The sequence below is a fragment of the Lagenorhynchus albirostris genome, chromosome 5, assembly GCF_949774975.1.
Source record: "Lagenorhynchus albirostris chromosome 5, mLagAlb1.1, whole genome shotgun sequence".
Classification (NCBI taxonomy): Eukaryota; Metazoa; Chordata; class Mammalia; order Artiodactyla; family Delphinidae; genus Lagenorhynchus; species Lagenorhynchus albirostris.
The window spans coordinates 65,083,421-65,104,233 of record NC_083099.1 but is presented as its reverse complement, the minus strand read 5'-3'; the positions used below and the strand labels follow the sequence as shown (position 1 = coordinate 65,104,233).

The 20,813-nt window shown below is 43.3% G+C and overlaps 1 protein-coding gene across 1 annotated transcript; it reads right to left on the bottom strand.

Moving 5' to 3' along the window:
• Positions 1-205: 205 nt before the first annotated feature.
• Positions 206-9,774, bottom strand: HRG (histidine rich glycoprotein). Its single transcript, XM_060149026.1, is given in 10 exon segments — positions 206-271; positions 1,127-1,272; positions 1,544-1,607; positions 2,751-2,852; positions 4,723-4,803; positions 5,802-5,968; positions 7,340-7,430; positions 8,194-8,217; positions 8,219-8,293; positions 9,667-9,774. Coding segments are annotated over 10 exon segments (924 nt in total).
• Between the last annotated feature and the right edge of the window lie 11,039 nt (positions 9,775-20,813).

The window sequence follows — 20,813 nt, the reverse complement described above, 5'->3', positions numbered from 1 at the left end:
CCCAAACACCTTGGCACTATGAGAGTAAAACGCGGCACCACTTCGTGTGGGAAGTAGCAGGAACTCCAAGAAGGACTGAGGTTAAATTTCCCATTAGCTCAGTTAGGACATCAACCTGAAATCGAAATTAATTTGTTCCAAAAAACAAATGGGCTGGAAAAAACAAGTGGAAGAGAATTTGGGTCCCTTTTATAAGAATAATCCTTTAAGTGAGAATACATTCCTTCTTGGTAGGCCCAACCTCAGCATAAGTACTAGTAGAGAAAAGACGCTAGAATTAAAGGAGTTAAGTTCAGGAAGAAAGAAATTCTGGGGATCAGAGATTTGCCTCAAGTGATGTAATAGGCAGTGATGGACTTAACTTCTAATCTGTAGTGCTGAGGTCTTTCCTCTCCTTTCCAGTTGTCTCCCTCTTCTCATGCCATTTCCACCCCCACTCACATTTTTCCCGATGCTGAGTATGAATATAAGGTTAAAATAACTTGTCATTTTGCATTTATTACTGGTCACATTTTATTTATGTTTCTAATCTAGGACATGATTCATTTTTCCCATCAAGGAAATCAGATTTTACTTAGTTTTTTATTATTACTTTTTTAAAAATTTATTTTTGGCTGTGTCGGGTCTTCGTTGCTGCGTGCGGGCTTTCTCTAGTTGAGGCAAGCAGGGGCTTCTCATTGTGGTGGCTTTTCTTGTTGTGGAGCACGGCCTCTAGGCACGTGGGCTTCAGTAGTTGTGGCCTGCGTGCTAAGTAGTGTGGTACACCGGCTTAGTTGCTCCATGGCATGTGGGATCTTCCCGGACCAGGGATCGAACCCATGTACCCTGCATTGGCAGGTAGATTCTTAACCACTGTGACACCAGGGAAGTTTGGAAATCAGATTTTATTTTAGAACTGTATATGCAAAAAAACTTTGAGATTTGTAGAAACTCATTCTTGAATTCTCCTGGACATGATTCAGAGGCTGATTGGGGGAAGGCCTGAATCTCTGGCTGTAGGGGATTATTGTGGTTTGGCAATGAGAAGCTGGGAAAATTGGCTTCGGGAAGAGGGAGAACTTCACCTTTCTTTAGTGGAGGGAGTCAGTGAACATATTCAATTTGTCTCCAATGGAAGGTCCTTTACCTGGACCTCTTTCTTCTGAGTGCCTAGGTGGTGGGCCATGGCCTCGGCGATGGTGGTCTTGGGGACCTTGGCTATGGGGTGGTGGGGCACAGGGTCCATGGTCATAGAAATCATGGCCATGGGGATGGTGTCCATGGGGATGGTGACTGTGAGGACAATGTGTGTGTGGATAGCACTCACCTGAACTATGATTATGAGGGGGCCCATGGGTCCCACTGGTGTCAAAATGAGGGTGATGGCATCTTGACCCTGGAGGGGGCAATGGTAGAGGAACTCCTACTCAAAATGGTGGACTGTCTGAGTAATTTTTGTCTTCTAGGGGAGGTGGGCATCTAAAGGTATGTGACTCGTGGGGATTATGGTGATCTCTAGATCCATTGGGCTTAAATGGAGTCCTGCCAGCAGGAGAATGCTCACCAGAGTGGAGGGCATGGCCCAAACGCTGCTTCACACCACTTCACACCAGGAACGATGTATGTTCCTGGTGAAGGACACAGAAGAGTGAATATCATCCTGTAACACAAAAGAAGTTAGATGTTTAATTTAATTTACACCAATGGTTTCCAGACTTTTGGATTTCACAACTAATTTTAAAAATAGGAGACCCAAAAAAATGGTTCCTCGAATTCTTATCTAGCCAACTTGGCATTTAAAATATGAACAAAACTATCATCTACCACCATTATTATTTCACAATAGGAATAATACTTTGATAACACGAGTCAGAAAGTTAATCTCAGAGTAAAGGATACTCCTTTTGATGGAATAAATGTTGTATTATGAAAACTTTCCTTATTATTATTCTTCTCATTTCAACATAATCTGGTGAAATTATATTATGAAATGATACTCATCTATAGATCAACCTTTGGGAAACTAGTGCTTTGTAATTTATATTCTCAAGAGTTGAGGCTTTATGGTACAAACTTCTCCTACTCCTAAAGGATGAGCACTTACCTCTTTGCACTTGTGGAGCCATGTTCATGGTGACAAGCCTGCCCCCTCCATTTTGGGGGTGAGGGTTGGTACATGGACATTTGGATTATACTCAGGGTTTTTTTTTTGTTTTTTGTGTGTTTATTTTTGCTGATGTAAAAAATACTGTGAAGAATATCTTGGTATAGAACAAAACTTTCTGGGACATATGTAAAATATTGTTTTGAATCTTATTTCATATACCTTTATATAGTAAATTTTAGGCTAATTCATTCTTCTTAGGTTCTATGCCTAATAATAAAAGCTAGGAATTATTAAGTGTCAGCAGTGGAATCCTAACTACAAGGACCACTTTCAAATTCATTAGAGGTTGATTGAATTGATCATGATTTTACTTTCTGGCAAATCTTACCCTCAATTCTTGGGGAAAAATTCATACTTTTTGTGTCATATCAACAATTGTACTTTCCCAGGGGCCTATTTTCTCTGTATTTCTCCTCCCCCCCATCTCTCATCCATCATCTCTCTCTCTCTCCCTCTCCCTATTCTCTCTCTCTCTGTCTCTGTCTCTCTCTCTCTCACACACACACAATACACACCAACAGCCATAAGAACAAAATACACTATATGTGTGAAAATATCACTTAGTTTGGCACTGCTCATGACAAAGGCTACTTAAGCAACCCACCTTAAGATTGAAAACTTCACAGTTTATGACAATGTCTTTTGGGGTTTCCAAGTCAGAGTCTTCTACATCATAGGACAAATCTGCTCTGCAGAATCCAAAGATCTATAAAGAAGAGATAAACCTGTTAGTGTCTGTGTATGTGTATTTGAGTGTGTGTGTGCAGGTGGTATGAAGGTGCCCAGCTCTTGTTGTGAACTTCCAGACATTTGGGAAAGGAAAACAGGCTTTCGAAAAATCAGGGTAATATTATCAAATATCTCCATCAGCTATTTAACCATTTTTCCTAGTCAACACTTCAGGGAAAGTGTACGTTCTGAAGGGTTTCATTCCAAGTTGCAGTGGTTCCCTTCCATGAGTGGTCCCCCGCGCTGGGCTTCCCCATGGGCTGTAGGAGGAACTCTGCATCATTGATACCTTGCCTTTAGCCCAATCTTCTGCATGAAGACCTGAGTTGCCTGTGTCTAGAGAGAGTGAAGAGTGGTGCAGAAGAGGGATTTGCACAACCTAAACCGGGCCCTTGGAAGAAAATGTTGGGAAGAAGGGAGCCAGTATAAAAGTGGGTTTGCACAGACCCTGTCAAAGTGACTGTCTGCTGGCCCTACCCTAGGTACCGAGGTTACAACTGGTTGGCACTGCTATGCCCCAGAGGCCCCAATACCCAGCTGTCAACGTTAGACTAGGACAAGAAGAAAACTCTTTTTTTAGAAGAGACTGTTAAGCATTGAGGATCTGAGTACAGTTTTGGAGTCAAACAGACCTAAACAGACCTATGTTAATCTTGGCTTTGCCACTTACTGGTTGTGAGTTTAAGCAAGTTACATAAAATTTCTGGATTTGTCTTTGTAAAGTGAGTACGATGCTAACTAACTACACGTTGTGGGAAGGCTTAATTAAATGAGATAATATGCTGGAAAACACTTAGCACTGAGCTCCTCTTCTCCAGCTGCCATGTTTCTCTACTGGGTTTGCATTACCTACACCAAGATAGGGGTTTGTTGGGGATGGAAATGGAGGAGGTGGGGTGTCTTTCCTGGTAGCTATTAAGCAGGATTCTAGAATGCTTGAGGTTGAAAAGTTGAACAGTGAGAGAAGGAACGAATGAATGCCTCCTTTCTTTCCGTCCTGGAGAATGTGTTATTAAACCTCAGAAAATTCCTGGACTTGAAATCAAAAGGCCACCACTAACATCCTGTGTCCTAACACTTTCTAGCTAAGTGCCCTTAGGCAAGTGTTTAAACTTCTAGACCATCTTGTTCCAGGGAAATGTAGGCAAACACTTGCTTCTCCTCAGAGGGCTTGTCACAGGGCTCCAATGAGGCAATAACATGGGTGCTTTGTAAACTGTAAGTCACCATACAAATGCTGAGTGTTATTAAGGAGATCTTCCTGCAGGTACCTGAGTATCAAAGTATAAGTGACTAGGGGAGCAATCCCATCGATTGAGCAACTGGAGGACTGGATTCTAACCTCAGCTCAGTTGTGAACATCAGGCAGGGAGGGAGACGCAAGAGGGAAGAGATATGGGAACATATGTATAACGGATTCACTTTGTTATAAAGCAGAAACTAACACACCTCCCTCTGTTGAGCCTCAGTTACCTCCTCGTTTGTCAAATGGGGTCACTGAGTGGAGTAAACGAGGTGAAGTGAGTGAAAGCACCCTTGGGTGTCAGTTCTTAATACAAGCAAGTTATTAGTTTTAGCTAAGTCTTTAATCCTAATGGGTAAAGAACCTGGTGTTGAGGTATATAGCATATATAATTCTATAATATACATGATACTCTCATGATTCACTTAACTTCTCTGTGCCTCAGTTTCCCCATCTGTAAATCGGGAATAAAAATAGTACCTACTTCATAGGGTGGTGGTGGGTTAATAAGGTCACATATGTAAAGCACTTAGAAAGTTGCCTGGCCCATAGTAAGTGGTCTCTAAATGTTACCTAGTATTTCACAGAGGCTGATTATACTCACATGAGAGTGCCTGGGAAAGTGGTGACTGGAGCAGTTCCTCACAGAGAAGTCCAGGTAGTAATTGGTTCTTTCCCCTCCTCTCTAGAACAAGTTGAATCCAAGCAGTTTCGGGACGTAAAAAGTAAAAAAGGCAGTGGATACCTACGATCCAATATTCAATATAGCACTATGAGGATTCAAAAGCCCCAATATGTGCCATTTTTCTGATGGTCTCTGCCTTTAAAATATTTATCACATAAGTGATAAGGTGAATACTATTTCATTGAAACGTTCAACTAACACAGACGTAATCGAGCACAGTGTGAAAAATCACCCTTCCTGCACCCCAGCCTCCCTTTCTCCGAGGTACCATTATCATCCACTTGATGAGTTTTTCCTTCAAGCCTTTTCCTAAATATGTTGCACATGTACACATATATCTAATTATTTAACATAAATAGGATCATATTCTAAGTATTGTTCTGTAACCTGTTTTTTCCATTAGCAATGTATCTTGAGACACTTTCCAGGGCATATCCATCCAAAACGTTGTTTTTAGTAATTACGTTGTATTCATTCCATTGCTTGGATGCACCGTAATCTATTTAACTTCGCATTTTCAAAATGCACAACAGACATCAACTAGCTGCTCGACAAGACCCCTCTGGGTGGGAAGCACTTAGATCCCTGGACTGGGAGGCAGAACTGCCCCACTCGAGCCACACCACTGGGTGTGGTGAGATAGGCGCTCTGAGTCTCAGTCTTCCATTGTAATAGAAGGAGGTTAGGACCTGATGATTTTAATGACTCGCATCATCTTATTATGCTCTTTCTTCTGTCTTTCCCTCTTCCTTGTTTGGGTTTTCCCTTTTCTCTGTTAGATATTCAGATACACACACCCCAACTCCAAAGTCTAAAGAACTGAAGGAGGGCAGTTCTATGGTATCTGCTGCCTCTCTGCTGAGGCTGCAACAGAAGTCTCAAGGTAAAAGGCAGCTGGCCGAGCGAGGCCAGCGGAGAGGAACAGTGCTGCTGAGTTTGCACCTGCCAGGGTGGGGCCTGGGCCCTCAAACTCTAGCTAAACGTTAGTGGTGATTCACAACTCTTGCAACCCTCCTCACTTTGTCCACTCTGAAAGAAGCAAAGTCACCATTCTCCTTTTTGTACTTCTCCAGGGCGTTGTCAGCTTGTTTTCTGTAGAGCTCTGTATCCGCAAAGAAATTTGAGAGTACTGGACTGTCTTTAGTATTGACCAGTGCCGAAGAGACTAGAGAAAGCAGTTGGCAGCTTTGTGGTTACTGGGTTACAATGTCAATGCTAGGACTTAACACATATAAGCATGGCAGCAAGAATAACAATAGCTTCCAATTTATAGATGGACAAATTGAGGGTTGGGGAGGCTAAGTAACTTGTCTAAGATCAGATCAGCCAATCAGCAGCCACGTCTCTTAAACCCAGATCCTTCCGATGCTCAAGTCTCTGTTGTGACCCTTATTCACGATGCCCCCACCCTCATCACTCATAAAACGCTAATATATATATTTTGCGGTACGCGGGTCTCTCACTGTTGTGGCCTCTCCCGTTGCGGAGCACAGGCTCCGGACGCACAGGCTCAGCGGCCATGGCTCACGGGCCCAGCCGCTCCGCGGCATGTGGGATCTTCCCGGACTGGGGCATGAACCCGTGTCCCCTGCATAGGCAGGCAGACTCTCAACCACTGCGCCACCAGGGAAGCCCTAGAACGCTAATATTTTAATGACCTCTTCCTGTCTCTGCCAACGAGAGAGAGGCATCGTTAACAGAGAGAGGAGAAGGTACAGCTCAATCCTTCTTTAAGGCAACCTCCTGAGGGAGTTGCTTGACTGTTGAATTTTTATATGTTGAAACATGTTAAGATTAATTATTTTAAAAGAAGTTCTGTGATAATTCTTTTTGAAAAAGTGAATTAAAAGAGCATGGAATTTAGAGTCAACACCGGTGGTAAAGGGTCCTGACTTTGCCACACTTTGGCTGTGTTCCCCGGGCAGGTCATTGAATCTCTTTGAGGCTCAGTTATTTTATCTCTAAAATAGAAAGGATCATAATCTTTACTTCATAGTCTTGTTGTGAGATTAAAGGAGATAATATATCCTTTGTATGACTGCTTTGTGAACATACATAACTTTCAGATGTTGATGGCAATACTCGAGTGCTAAGTACTTTGCAAAGTGTACTACACAGACAATTTTATTTAATTCTGAGAAGGAACCAAAGGGATAATATTATTGTTATCCTCATTTTACAGAGGAGGAAAGCTTGAAGTGGTTAAGTAACTTGCCCTCAAGACCACACAACTGGTAAGTGATAAGGCTGGGATTTAAACTCAAACAAATCTGACCCCAGAGCTTATGTTCTCTACGATGATTCCACACAGCCTCTTGTAAATTTCTATTTTTATATGTTGAATTTATTTAAAAGAAGGTGTGCCAGTAATAGGAAAACCCCTCTCTCTTCTCTTCTCAGGAGAACAAGTAATAATACGTCCACAAGGGCAGGAACCATTTCAGATATGTACATAATAGTCTTATATGATGATACCACTGTAAGACTGAATTTTGTATTAATTAGAATTAATTAGCATTTTAACAGATGATCATACCAGAACTTGTGGTGCAGTTAAAGTCATTCACTCTAAGATTCTGAGACCCATCCAAAAGTGTTATAGCTATTACCTTACATTGTCCAATCACCTGCAAGAAAGAGGGGTTTATATTATTGCCTACTGCTTTCCTCAGGTTGACACGAGGGAACAAAAAAGTGAGGCAACATACTCCTACTAACCATTTGAAATTTGTCTGTGCTTTCTCTCACCAAACCCTCTCTCAAAAACCTGTATTTTCTTAGCATATTTCTGTGATCTGAATGCTATAAGCATCCAAAACCCTCATGAGAACCACGGAGAAACTGTTGAAACAGATCATGGCCATACCCCAAATATTTGCAAGGGAAAAAAATGCTAAAACCCCTGGGCATGTAAACATCTTATTTTCTGGAGTTGAAATCTTATATCTGTGCTCTTTCATCTTTGTGTCCTCCTCCTGTGGCAGGGAGCCTGGGCTCTGAGTACCCGCGTGCAACGTGCAGAACAAGACCCTATTCCTCATGGTGACTGCAACTAATCCCTTTGGCCATTTCTGTTAGTGGGACCAGTATTCATAGGACACGGTTACAAGTTCATAGGTTCTTAGACGTTACGTGATTTGCTCAAGGCCTTACAGCTGGTCATGCTATCACATGGGACCACAAGCCCCACTGACTTTTCTTGAACTGGGTTCCAGGGTGTAGCTCTCAAGAAAATATTACTCAAGGTCAACACAGTCTTCATGAGCCAAGAGGCAGAAGCTGCTCTTACTCTTTTACAGTGTTAGCCCAGGTATGCAGCCATCCTGGGCAAGCACAATAGACAGAAGTCAAGAACGCTAAGAGGAGAGGAATGGAACCGTGTTTACTTACGATTTCAGATGGACGAATAGAAACAGCTTGGCTCACCGTCAGCCCAGTGTTTCCTGGATAGGACTGAACAGTCAGATTCTTTCACATCCAAGACTAAATACTAGACAGCTGTGGATCCCTGGGGAATACCAAGAAAGCAATGGGTGGGTAGCATGTGGGAGCCCAGAGTTTTCTTCAAAAAAACCCCAATCTTTTTATTTCCTAAATAGAATTCCTGCTCCTCTCCAAGTCATTGCAGATGTCCTACCTTTGCGTCATTTGATCTATTTATTTAATAAAACGCTTCAGAGAGTTACTTCTGAATGCTCTTTTTAACTGGTCACAATGTTGCTTCTGCCCTTGAACTTTCAAAAGCAATCACTAAAAAGCAGTGTTGGTTTGGATGGAGGTGTTGAAGGTACAAGCCTAGAATATAAGTGCTGACAGTCACATCACGGCCTCCAATCTGTATATGCAGTCGTGTCCTCTCATCCAGCTCTATTCCTGAACTTGGATTTCTTGTCTTTTTTTGAAAATATAGATTGACTTTTTTCCCTTTTGGCTGCACTGCGTGGCTTGCAGGATCCTAGTTCCCTGACCAGGGAATCAAACCTGTGCCCCCTGCAGTGGAAGCACAGAGTCTTAACCACTGGACCGCCAGGGAAGTCTCAGATTTCTTATCTTGATTTCAACTTGCCCAAAGCTAAATTCAGTCTCTTCTCTTACAAACCAGCTCCCTCTCTCAACTTCTTTTGTCTGGTCAGTGGCACCATTAATCGTTGATTGCCTTAGTCTTTGTCTTAAAGAATGTCCTGTCCTCAAGCCTTGAATGGTCTTTCTTTGAAACGTCTCATGTCTTTTCTTTACTCTCATTGCCCTAATTCCCACTGCCTGGGGCTGCTCCTCATCTCATCATTCCTGAACCAGCTCCTAGTTGTGTCCCTGCTCCGGCCCCTATCTTCCCAGGCACAGGGAGATCCGCCCCCCCACCCCCACCCCTTCCCCACTGCCACTCAGGTCGCACTGTGCTGATTCATCCTGTGTCCTATGATTCATCCTGTGTCCTACACATGTGGCAGAGAGCCTGGAAGGGGGCGACTGGTCATCAGATTGCTAGTGGAATCCTAAATCCCTCCACTCTCGTTCTCTGTAACCTTTAGGGCCTTGGTTTCTAACACTGTAACAAGTATAAATATCTCTGCTTGTCCTCTTTGGTGCCCCATGGTCTCGCCTCCCTGATTTCAGTGGTTCCACCAAAGGGTAGGTTATTTCTGGGGTGGTGCTGGAGAAGCAGGACTGCCTCCGTAATCTCTATCAAGCCCTCAAATGCACTCCGAATAAACATATAACCTAAATGAAAACAGTAGGCTTGGTTTCTTCAAGCCTACGGTCTCTCTTCCAAGGTGATGACTGCTCCAAAGCCCACAGAGAACTGCTGGAACCCCTCTGCTTTTGCTCCGCTTCTCCCTAACACCTTCCTTCCTGATTCCCTACCCACATAGAGGTGGTATGGCTGGCATTCTCCTGGAAGGCCATTACACAAGCCACCGTCCTATTCAAATCCTCCTCACCCTTCAGGACGCAAAGGAAGCCTTCTCCCATCCCATCGAAATAGTCCTTTTATGAGATCACTCCTGCATCTATACCACTCACTTGGTCACTTGAATATACCCCATCTTATGCAGTTCACATATGTGTGCATGTGAGCTGATTATTATTTCTTTGAGAGCAAGTCCCACAGTTTATTCTAATCTTTCTCTTACAGTACTGAGCCTTTGACTGGGCTCTGCATAAGTGTTTACAAGTACTTACAGGCTGTTTCATAGTTAAGGACATACTAGTAACAAACATCCATCTGAAGGAAAAAAGAACAGCCACAGCAGCCCACAGATGAAACAGAAAACCCTGCCCAAAGCCAATCCACTGTGCAAAGCAGCAGGCTTAGGGGCTAGAGTCTCAGTTGCCCCTGGTACATCATCTCCCCACTCAGCTCTGCTATGGGCAGCGCCACAGCATTTTGTCCAAGTGGACATCAGCGACCCACAGCAACTGGAAAAGGTAGCCATCCCACCGTCCTTTATTGATCAGGTCTAGAGCTTTCCCAGCCACGGGCTCAGCAGCATCACAGCCTGTGGGACTCACAGCACAGGAATGCTGCAGTGGGATCAAAAGGATGAAAAACAGTGCTGCAGTGAGTAACTTCATTTTGTTAAAATGTGAAAACCATTCTTTGCTCTGGGATACCACAGCAGAGAAGTTTATACAGATTTTCTAAAACACACACACATACACACACGATTGATTCAACGAAGTCTTTATCCATTTTTGTTATGTAACTGGGTATGTTCACCTTGACCCCTGGTTCACATATCAGTCAACACGCTGTAAATGATTAGTGGGTCCTGGGGACAGAAAGTTGAAACATGTCACCAGTGAGTGGGTGAAACTGTGATCTGCACAAATCTGGTTATTACTAGTAGGTAGCAGATCCAAAGTGTGTTTTTGGCCGTAAGCACTGCCTGCATTGGTATAGGAGGTGGAGTCAGAAATAATTTTCCTCCATCTGCCAGCCAGAAATCTCCGCCATCAGTCCCTTCTTTGGATTGGGGCACTGAAAGTCCTCGGTAGAATGTAGCTGCATTATTGAAGGGAGGAGACATGTGAAATGGTTAACACCATAAAAGGAAGACAGTTCAGGTAGAGGAGAAGGATTAAGAGGCTGTTGCTTTGAAGTCAGATCTGAATTTCAACCCTGGGCCTGTTACTCTCTTACTGTGTGATGCTGGGTAAGCTATAAAACTTCTCTGATCCTTAGTTTCCTCGTTTATAAAATAGGGTTTAAAAATCTCTCGGCAGGCTTGTGTGATGATTAAATAAGAAAACATGCATAAAAAGTCACCAATACAATTCTTAGCACAGATCCAGGTGCTGAATACATAATGCTATTTTATTACTATAATTAGTGTGACTGGGAAGAAGTTGGGGGCACACTCATGTCATTCCAGTTCTTTGAGACCCTTAAAGTATGCTAAAGAGAATTAGTTCATGTGGAAGAGGATGGTGGTGAGGGTAGAAGTCAAGCCATTCTATGCCCATTCCAGAGAAGGGGTTAGAGGGACTAGACCATTGGGGGAGGGGCTCAGCACTGGAGGACAGGGCTGGGATTAAGCTGCTTCCCCCCACCCTCACTCCTCCTAAAAAGTCAGTATTGGCTTCCCTGGTGGCGCAGTGGTTGAGAATCTGCCTGCCAAAGCAGGGGACACGGGTTCGAGCCCTGGTCTGGGAGGATCCCACATGCCGCGGAGTAACTAGGCTCGTGAGCCACAACTACTGAGCCTGCGCGTCTGGACCCTGTGCTCCACAAAAAGAGAGGCCGCGATAGTAAGAGGTCCGCGCACCGCGATGAAGAGTGGCCCCCACTTTCCGCAACTAGAGAAAGCCCTTGCACAGAAACGAAGACCCGACACAGCCAAAAATAAATATAAAAATAAATAAATGAATAAAATAGTTATCTATTAAAAAAAAATAAGTCAATATACCTGCAGGGATCCCTCATGCCAGCAGAGACCAGCGGCGTCAGAAAGGACCAGAGAGGGCTTCCCTGGTGGCGCAGTGGTTGAGAGTCTGCCTGTCGATGCAGGGGACACGGGTTCGTGCCCCGGTCCGGGAAGATCCCACATGCCGCGGAGCGGCTGGGCCCGTGAGCCATGGCCGCTGAGCCTGCGCATCCGGAGCCTGTGCTCTGCAACGGGAGAGGCCACAGCAGTAAGGGGCCCGCGTACCGCAAAAAAAAAAAAAAAAAAAAAGGACCAGAGGGAGTCAGCCCAGCTTGCTTCCCCACTACCAGGGACTTAAACGGCATCTGCCTTCCTCCCCACTCTCTTCTCTGCGGTAAGTCACCCGAGATGCTTTTCAGAATCCTTACTTCCAGGCCTCCCTCAGAGCAATTAAATCAGGATCTCTGGAGATGGGTCCAGGTGTTGGGAGTTCTTCCAATGTGCAGCCAAGGCTGGGAACTGGTGAAGCTCTAGACAGAACCTGCATGGAGGGAAAGAGTTTGAAGAGAGAAGCAATGGGGACGGGGGTATGGAAAGCAGACCTCACTTCCCAGAGTCACAGGTTGGTTTAGCAAGTGTTAAAAGGGAAGAAACCCATTTCGGATTATATTTGAGATTGAACTTTTAATATTAGTAACACTAGCTTTTAAATATCCAAACAGGACAGCTTCAGTGTAGTTTAGAATGACAGGATTAGTATGGAATCTGGCCAAGATGTTACTAAGCGGCTCCAACCCAGGGTTGGAGGTGGAGAAAGCCATTAATTAGAACAAAACCGTTTTATGTTTCAATAAGTTGAGCTCCTTAATGAGGCTTTTCTATTATTGCTACACTGGTCACACCCAATATGGAGCGCCCTGGGTGAGCTAAATGCTGGTGGAGGGAAAGAGATGGGAACGCTGAGTGGATGGGAAAGGGCGAGAATCAGCTTTTCCTACATACTCTTGTGCTGAGACCTAAGGGTAGTCACTAGAGCCATGAATTCCCTTCCGCTCACTTTATTGAACCTGAAAGACACATACAGTGCTAGTGATGCGTTGTGTTTCTTGCTAGACCCTGATTGAAATAGGGCCATAGCCACCACATAATACCCCTACTTAGTCATTTTTCCTTCTTAAAGGAGGCAGGTAAGAGTAATAGAGTGTGAATATTGTCTATTGCTCTTAAACAAATTATGCCAAGCCCTATGTGCCTCTTCTGAGAAACAGCTGCCAGGAGAGAGGACAAGAGTTACATCTGTACATTCCCTGTTGTATGAGTTTGCTAGGGCTTCCAGAACACAGTACCACAAACTGTGTGGCTTAAACAACAAGTTAATCTCTCACAATTCTAGAGGCTAGAAGTCCAAGATCAAGGTGTCAGAGGAGTGGTTTCTACTGAGGCATCTCTCCTTGGCTTGTAGATGGCCATCATCTCTCTCTGTCCCCACACGGTCTTCCCTCTATACTCATCTGTATCCTAATCTCCTCTTCTTATAAGGACACCTGTCATAGTGAATTAGGACCCACCCTAATGACTTCATTTTAATCTAATTAGCTCTTTAAAGACCCTATCTCTAAATACAGTCACATTCTGAGGTACTGGGGGTTAGGACTTCAGTATATGAATTTTGAGGGACACAATGCAGCCCACAACACCTGTCCAACTTCAAAAGATATGTGTATATGTAAATGTCTGCAGACATATATGTGCATGTGTCTATATATTATACATATACACACATATAATATTATATTTTTATATTACGTAATTTTTTAAGTGAAAAAATTGGGAATAAATATAATCTGGGCCCTTAACTTCTCCTCTGGGAAACAACTTTTAAAGGAATCAGAAAGTTCCCCAACTTGGACCATGTTTGGTTCTCTCCAGGATTAACCACAGGCCACAGGTAAATGTCACTTTCACCTACCCCATTGCTAAGTGAGTCTATCAACTCACTTGGGACTTGGAGAGTATTCAGACAGGTTAAAAAAAAAAAAATTCCACCTTCAGGCTGAAGGTTGTGCAGACAATATCTGACCGATACTTGGTGTTGAAATAATTATGGAATAAGGGGAGAGTGAAACTCTGATGAATCCCAGTCTCTTGATATCCCTCAATTTTCATCTTATTTGATCAAAAGAATCACAGTATGCTTTTGCCCAGTGTAAATAATTAACAGAAACCTCAATTACATAGAAGTTGGGAGACCAGAAGGGGGAGCAGTCACGCTCTGTGACAGTAGCAGAGCTCAATAGGAAGAAGAGAGACTTCTTTCGTGGCAACAGCTCAGCCAATGGAAAGCCATGGGCTCTGTTTACTACAGCCCTCCCAACTTCCTTTTCCTCTTTATAAGAGTTTTCCTTCCCTTGTTGTTTGGGGACTTCGCTGTGGCTCACCATAGTTGCAGGCCCCAAATTGCAATTCTCTGCTGATCCCAAATAAACCCATCTCTGCGGTAGAAATATCTGGCAATCTATTTGTTTCGGGTCAACATTTTGGTGGCCTGTACAGGGACCAGAGAAGACACCCAACAGCTCCAGGGTTGGTGAGCAAACAGGTGTGGTATCCACAGTTGAGCCCATTGCTCCTCATTGCTTTTCCAACCCCGGAGTTTGAAGGTGTAGCTTTCTCCTGGATCCGAGCTCGCACCCTCTTTGCTTTTGAAGCTCCAGGCTTTATTCAGTATCTATTTGAAGGTTTCCTCTTTCTCCTTAAGGCCTTGTTCTGTATGTGAAATTGGCACTTCTGTCTGATTTGAGATCAGACTGTTTCACTGAAACTGGCTAACCTTCAGCCTATTCCTTTTGGAACAAAGGCTGCTTCTCCTGAAGCTGGATACCCTTTGACTCATTCCTTCGGGAACAGGGGAATTTTTTTCTGAATCAGTGCCGAGTTTTTCAGCCTTTTGCCTTTTCCTTTGGAATGGCTGTCTTCTGGAGACTGGCTTTAAAAAGCCTTTGGTCTAGATCCTTCAGGACAAAGCTATCTCCTTAAGACTGGCTGGGATTGGCTTGCAAGCTATTTGAATTGAGCCATTTGTTCTGTAAGCTATTTGAGCTGTTTGAAAATTGTTCTTTACCCTAGAGAAAAACCTCTAAGAAATGGGCTCCCAGTTATCTAAGTATTTTGAGGGTGCCCTCACTACAGGGATTCCAGATGATTTTATGTCTAAACACCAGGGTCCTTCCTCATGTTCATTTCTAACTAAATAAACGGACTTGAACAAACTCAATTTAGAGTACCAATGGCCATTGTGGGGAACTTTTGAAATTCACAAAATTTAATTTCCTTAAAACTGAACTGGTCTTCCCTGGTGGCACAGTGGTTAAGAATCCACCTGCCAATGCTGGGAACATGGGTTCGAGCCCTGGTCCGGGAAGATCCCACATGCCGCGGAGCAACTAAGCCCGTGCACCACAACTACTGATCCCGTGTGCCACAGCTGCTGAAGCCCACAAGCCTAGAGCCCGTGCTCCGCATGAAGAGAAGCCACAACAATGAGAAGCCCTCATATCGCAACAAAGAGTAGCCCCCACTTGCCTCAACTAGAGAAAGCCCGTGCACAGCAACAAAGACGCAACGCAGCCAAAACCAAAACCAAAAAAATCCAAACTGGACTACAATAGGTCAAAAATTTCCAGAACTGAGTGGAATGCTTATTTCATTTGGTATTTTGAGGCTTCCCAACTATTATCAGGAGTCTGAAATTACCTCTGCAAAAGATTAACTGAGGCAGACAAATGATTGAAGAAAGATAAAATGGCTCCTGAAGCCTGAGGCTCTTCTTCCTTGGCTTCTTTGTCTCAGGCTCTGCCTTTGGCACCATCTTCTTCTTTCTTTTCTAGGATGCCTATGCCTCCACTATACCTTCAAATCCCTCACAATAATTCTTCCACCAAACTTTCCCTTTTCTCTGAAACTCTCCCCACCCCCTTTTCCTCTGCACTTGTCAGATCCTGTCTTTTTAAAATTAAGACTTCTGAGGATCCAGAGGCTAAGCCCTTAATTTCTTACACTACCTGGGCTAAAGCTGAAAGGCAAGCCATAGTCAAAGACCTTCCCGAAGAAACTGAAGATCTCAATGATCCGCTGAGGAATTTAATATAGTCATTCAAACTTATCAACCTGGTTTCTGTGACTTTTCTCAGCTAGTTCATATGCTCATTGGTGAAGGCCAGGCCCAGCACTGGATGAAAACCGCTAATTAGGAAAGTCCTGAAAGGTCTCTAGAGTTACAGCTGGGAATCCAGCCTACTAACTTACTATGCGATCAAGCTCAGGCAATTGCTAGGCAACTTTATGAAGCAATTCCTAGGGCTTTTCCAAAGCCTGTTGATGGGAACAAAATTCAGGCTTGCACACAAAACTCTGATGAACCTGTTCATGAATATTACAGTAGGCTTCAGATTCTGGTCTTCCTTCAGATGTAGATTCCACCCGGGTAGCCTTTAACTCTATGTTTATTAATGGGCTGAACCAGGACCTTTCCCTTCTAGTAAAAAGGACCAGGATAGAAGGGAAACTATGTCCACTCCAGATTTAGAGAATCTGGCAAACCAGCTCTCTCGTACTCTAGTTGAGTCACCTCCAGGGAAGACAGCCAAAATCTTAATCTTCCCACATGTAAGGGTATATCCATTCGGGGCACATAGAATCCCAGACAGGTTACAAAAGTTCAAAGACTGGTTAATAGGTAAGAAAGCAAGAATAGATGCCTTGGAGTACTAAAACAGTTCAAATAGTGGGGATCTCCAATGAACATCAAGAGGTTCCTGTCTCTGAACTCATTGCCTTTTGTTTAGGCCTTTTGAGAGATACCCACACTTTTCTCCTTAGTCCCTCTGCTGTTATTCATCTATTAGGCTGACACTTCTTAGAGAAGTAGCATGCCTGAATGTCTTTGTCCAAAAAAGGGGAAATAATTCTAAAAAATGGACAGTCGTTATCAAAGTTATCCAGCAGGTGAATTAAATGATCCTTTGACATCTTTTTTTTTGTCCCATCTCTGATAATAGTAGAGCAGATTCTGGAAACACTGATCATTTGTCCCTATTGAATCAGCTACCATTTTCCTTATAGGCACAATCCACAGTGTACTTCCCATCAAGATTCAAATAGATCCCTCAAGACCTCTTCCCAGAATTAATACCCTATTTGTAAAGAAGCCCTTCAAGGCATAAAGCCCATAATAGAAGATTACAAGGCTCATGGTTTCATTGTCCCTTGTATTAGCTCCTGTCATACTCCCATTTTACTGGTGGGAAAAACCTAAGGACCAAGCGTGGAGATTTGTCCAGGACCTCCGAGCAATAAACAGCATTGTTATCCCTCATACCTTACTAACATCCATTCCCACCGGAAGTAAACTTTTTACTATAATAGATTTACGCAGTTCATTCTTTAGAATTCCAGTTGACAAAGCTGGCCAATACCTTTTTGTCTTTACTTGGGAAGAAAAACAGTTCACCTGGACAATAATGCCTCAGGGTTATACTGAGAGTCCTTGTTTCTTACAAATCCTGAAGGCTTATCTGGATGATGTAAAGTTCCCCAGGGGTTCTACTTTGTTGCAACAGGTGGATGATTTGCTTCTTTGCTCTCCTTCTCAAGCCTCCTCACAGGAAGACATCATCCACTTGCTAAAGCTTTTAGCCTTAAAGGGACATAAGGTTGCCAAAGAAACATTGCAGCTTGTCCAAACCCAGGTTTGATATTTAGAGCATCTGATATCAGAACAACAACTACACCTAGATCCAGATAAGATTTCTTAGTGTCCTAAGTCCCCTTAGACCTAAAACTAAGTGCCAACTGCAAGGTTTTCTTGGGCTAGTTGGTTATTACTGAAATTGGATCCCAAATTTCTCTCTTAAGGCCAAACCTCTATGATTTGCTCAACAATAACCCAGTTCAATTTTATGGGAAGAACTGGATGACACAGCCTTCAAGGCCTTAAAGAAGAGTTTGATGAACTCTCAGCTGACTTTGGCCGTCCCAATTATCAGATTCCCTTTTTCCTTTCTATATACGAAGAGGAAGGGAATGCCTTGGGGTACTCACCAAAAAGACAGGGGCCATGATAAACTCACAGGGTATTATAGCCAGCAGCTTGATTCTGTGGCACAGGGATACCCCCTTGCCTTAGAGCTATTACGGCTACTGCCTTTTTGGTTAACACTACTGAGAAAATCATTGTGGGATCCCCTTTAACCATTTTTGTACCTCATGCAGCAGAAGCCTCCTGAACTCTCATCACACTCAACATTTCTCAGCCAGTCGCCTCACCTCTTATGAGGTCCTCTTGTTAACTGTTGCTTACACAACTCTTTTACATTGTAATAACCTTAACCTGGCTACTCTTCTCTCCTGTCACTGATGAAGTCCCTCGCAACTGCTTAACGCTGACCAACCACCTGACCCCTCTCACGATCTGTAGGAAATTCCATTGGGTAACGCTAATTTCTCATGGTTCAACAATGGGTTGGTTGTATTTAAAGGCGACAATGGTGGATATTGTGCTGGGTATACCATTACAACTCCTTTTGATGGTATTGAGGCAGCATCTTTACCTATGGCTACTTTGGCCCAATAGGCTGAATTATACGCTCTTACAGAGGCTTGTCCTTTAGCCAAGGACAAAACTGCCATACTGATAGTAGATATGCTTTCAGAGTAGCTCATGATTTTAGAGAGTTGTGGGGAAAATGTGGCTTCCTTACTTCCATGGAAATAAAATTTAAGAATGGTCCCTACATTTGGGAATTATTAAATGAAATACTTTAACCTGCTGCTTTAGCTATTATTAAGATCCTGGGGCATTCTAAACTGGACTCTCTGGAAAGTAAGGGAAATTTACCTTGCTGACATTTCTGCAAGCAATGCTGCCCTTAAAGGGACCAACAGTAGCCAAACCTCTGTCATGGTCCAAAGGGATATTTCCCCAAACGATAATTTAGAAAAACTGGCTAGAGAGGCCCTAAAACTGGGCTCAGAAAAACAAGATTTTCAGCAATTGTTGATTTTATAAAAAGAGAAATCTCGAGATATGGGAACATATGTATATGTATAACTGATTCACTTTGTTATAAAGCAGAAACTAATACACCATTGTAAAGCAATTACACTCCAATAAAGATGTTAAAAAAAAAAAAAGAGCTCTGGTTTGGACCAAATAACAACACAGTCCTACCAGAGATTCTAAAATTCCTACTCCTTACCACTGTATGTGCATTAAACCATTGCTCTCCTGACAAAATGAGAGCCTTCATGAACCAATATTGGTGGGAAAACAATAAGGTCGAAAAAAGTGCCTACCTCACTTGTCCCACTTGTCCAAAGTGCAACCCAGGGAAGCCTGTTTGTATCGTTCCCAGACATTTTAAACTGCCAGATGGACAGTTCAAGGCCTGGCAAATGGATTTGATGCAACTTCTCCATCTAATGGATATAAATATATTTCAGTCATGGTCTGTATGTTTTCACACCAAACTGAAGCCTTCCTTTGCAGACAGACTACTGCCTCTTCTGTAGCTAAAGTCCTCCTGGAAAAGATTCTCCCTGTCTGGGGAACTCCTCTCAAACTTCATAATGATCAAGGAACACATTTTATTTGCCAGGTATTTCGACAAACATGTGCTGTTTGGTCGCTTTTACAACACTTTCATTGGGCTCACCACCCTCAATCCTCTGGTTTGACAACATCATGAAGACTCAATGGGAAAAATCTGTAGAGGTCCTCCAACTACCCTGACCAAAAGCATTGCTATTGGTCCCGCTAAATCTCAGATCTGCTTATCTTGGAGCTCATAAATTCTCACCCTTTGTGATGGTCACAGGACACCCAATGAACCTGGCTCCTGCTTCTTTTGCCCCACAACTGATAAAGGAGAACTATTGCAATATCGCCAAGGCCCTAATTGTTTCTATTAAAAATAACCATGTTTTGGTAAGGTAATCTTTTCACGGTGTGCCCTCGGGAGAAAAAGACCTTAAGCATCACACCTTGCAACCTGGAGATTTTATCTATTTTGAAAAGACGTCTCCAGAAGAACTCTCCTTCAACCTCATGGAAAGGCCTCTATCAGGTACTGCTAGCCAGCTCTTGTGCCACCAAACTCCAAGGAATAGACTCTTGGATTCATGTGACACACCTAAAGAAAGAGCCAAACCCTAATTGGACCTGCCCATCATCTGGTGACCTGAAAGTAAAGATTTCCCAGAACTGAAGCAGATGACAGCTGATGAGACAGCTTTCCCAGGATAACCAGAACAGGCCTGTTGGAAGCTTGTTGCCAAAATTTTGATTACAGAATGCTTCAGATGATCTCCAATGTCTAGGATCTTGATAAAATATGAACTTTAGATAAAAAGGGCCTGAGAGTTCTCCCTCCTACCCCTTCTTGTCATTTAAAGGTGACCTTAATAGGTTTCTAATCTTCGTACTTTCCCTTCGATTTGAGACACTACACCAAGGAAAGGTCCTTCCTGACACTGGATGACAAAAAGCCATTGAAACTAGAATACCTGACTCTTGATCAGTGATGCTTTCAGAGAAAGATCTTGATTAAAAGGGGAGAAAGGTAAAAAATTAATAAACAGAAACCTCAGTTCATAGAGTTGGGAGACCAGAGGGGAGAGCTCTCACCTGTGACAATAGTACAGTCCTATAGGAAGAAGAAAGACGTTTCTTTCCTGGCAAGGACTCAGCTAATGAAAAGCCATGGACTTTTTGTTTAGTATGGCCCTTCCAACTTCCTTTTCCTCTCCATGAAGGCCTTCTCCTTCGCTTGCTGTTTGGGGGATTGCATGTGGCTCTCCGCAGTTGCAGACCCCAAATCACAACCCTCTGCTGATCCTGAATAAACCCATCTTTGCTGGAGAAATATCTTCAGTCTATTTGTTTTAGGTTAACCTCAGAAAGATGAGGACATTCTTAAGTAAGGCCCTATATCAGAAACAATTAGCTAAAAGTAAGAAGTCATTACAAAGAGAGAGGCAGATGATATGAGAGGCATCTATCCATGGCATGGGGCCTTGGGTGGTTTAGGAGGGATGCAGTCCAGTGTGCAAGTGAACAGTTAAGTCTTATTTCCATTTCCAGGCAAC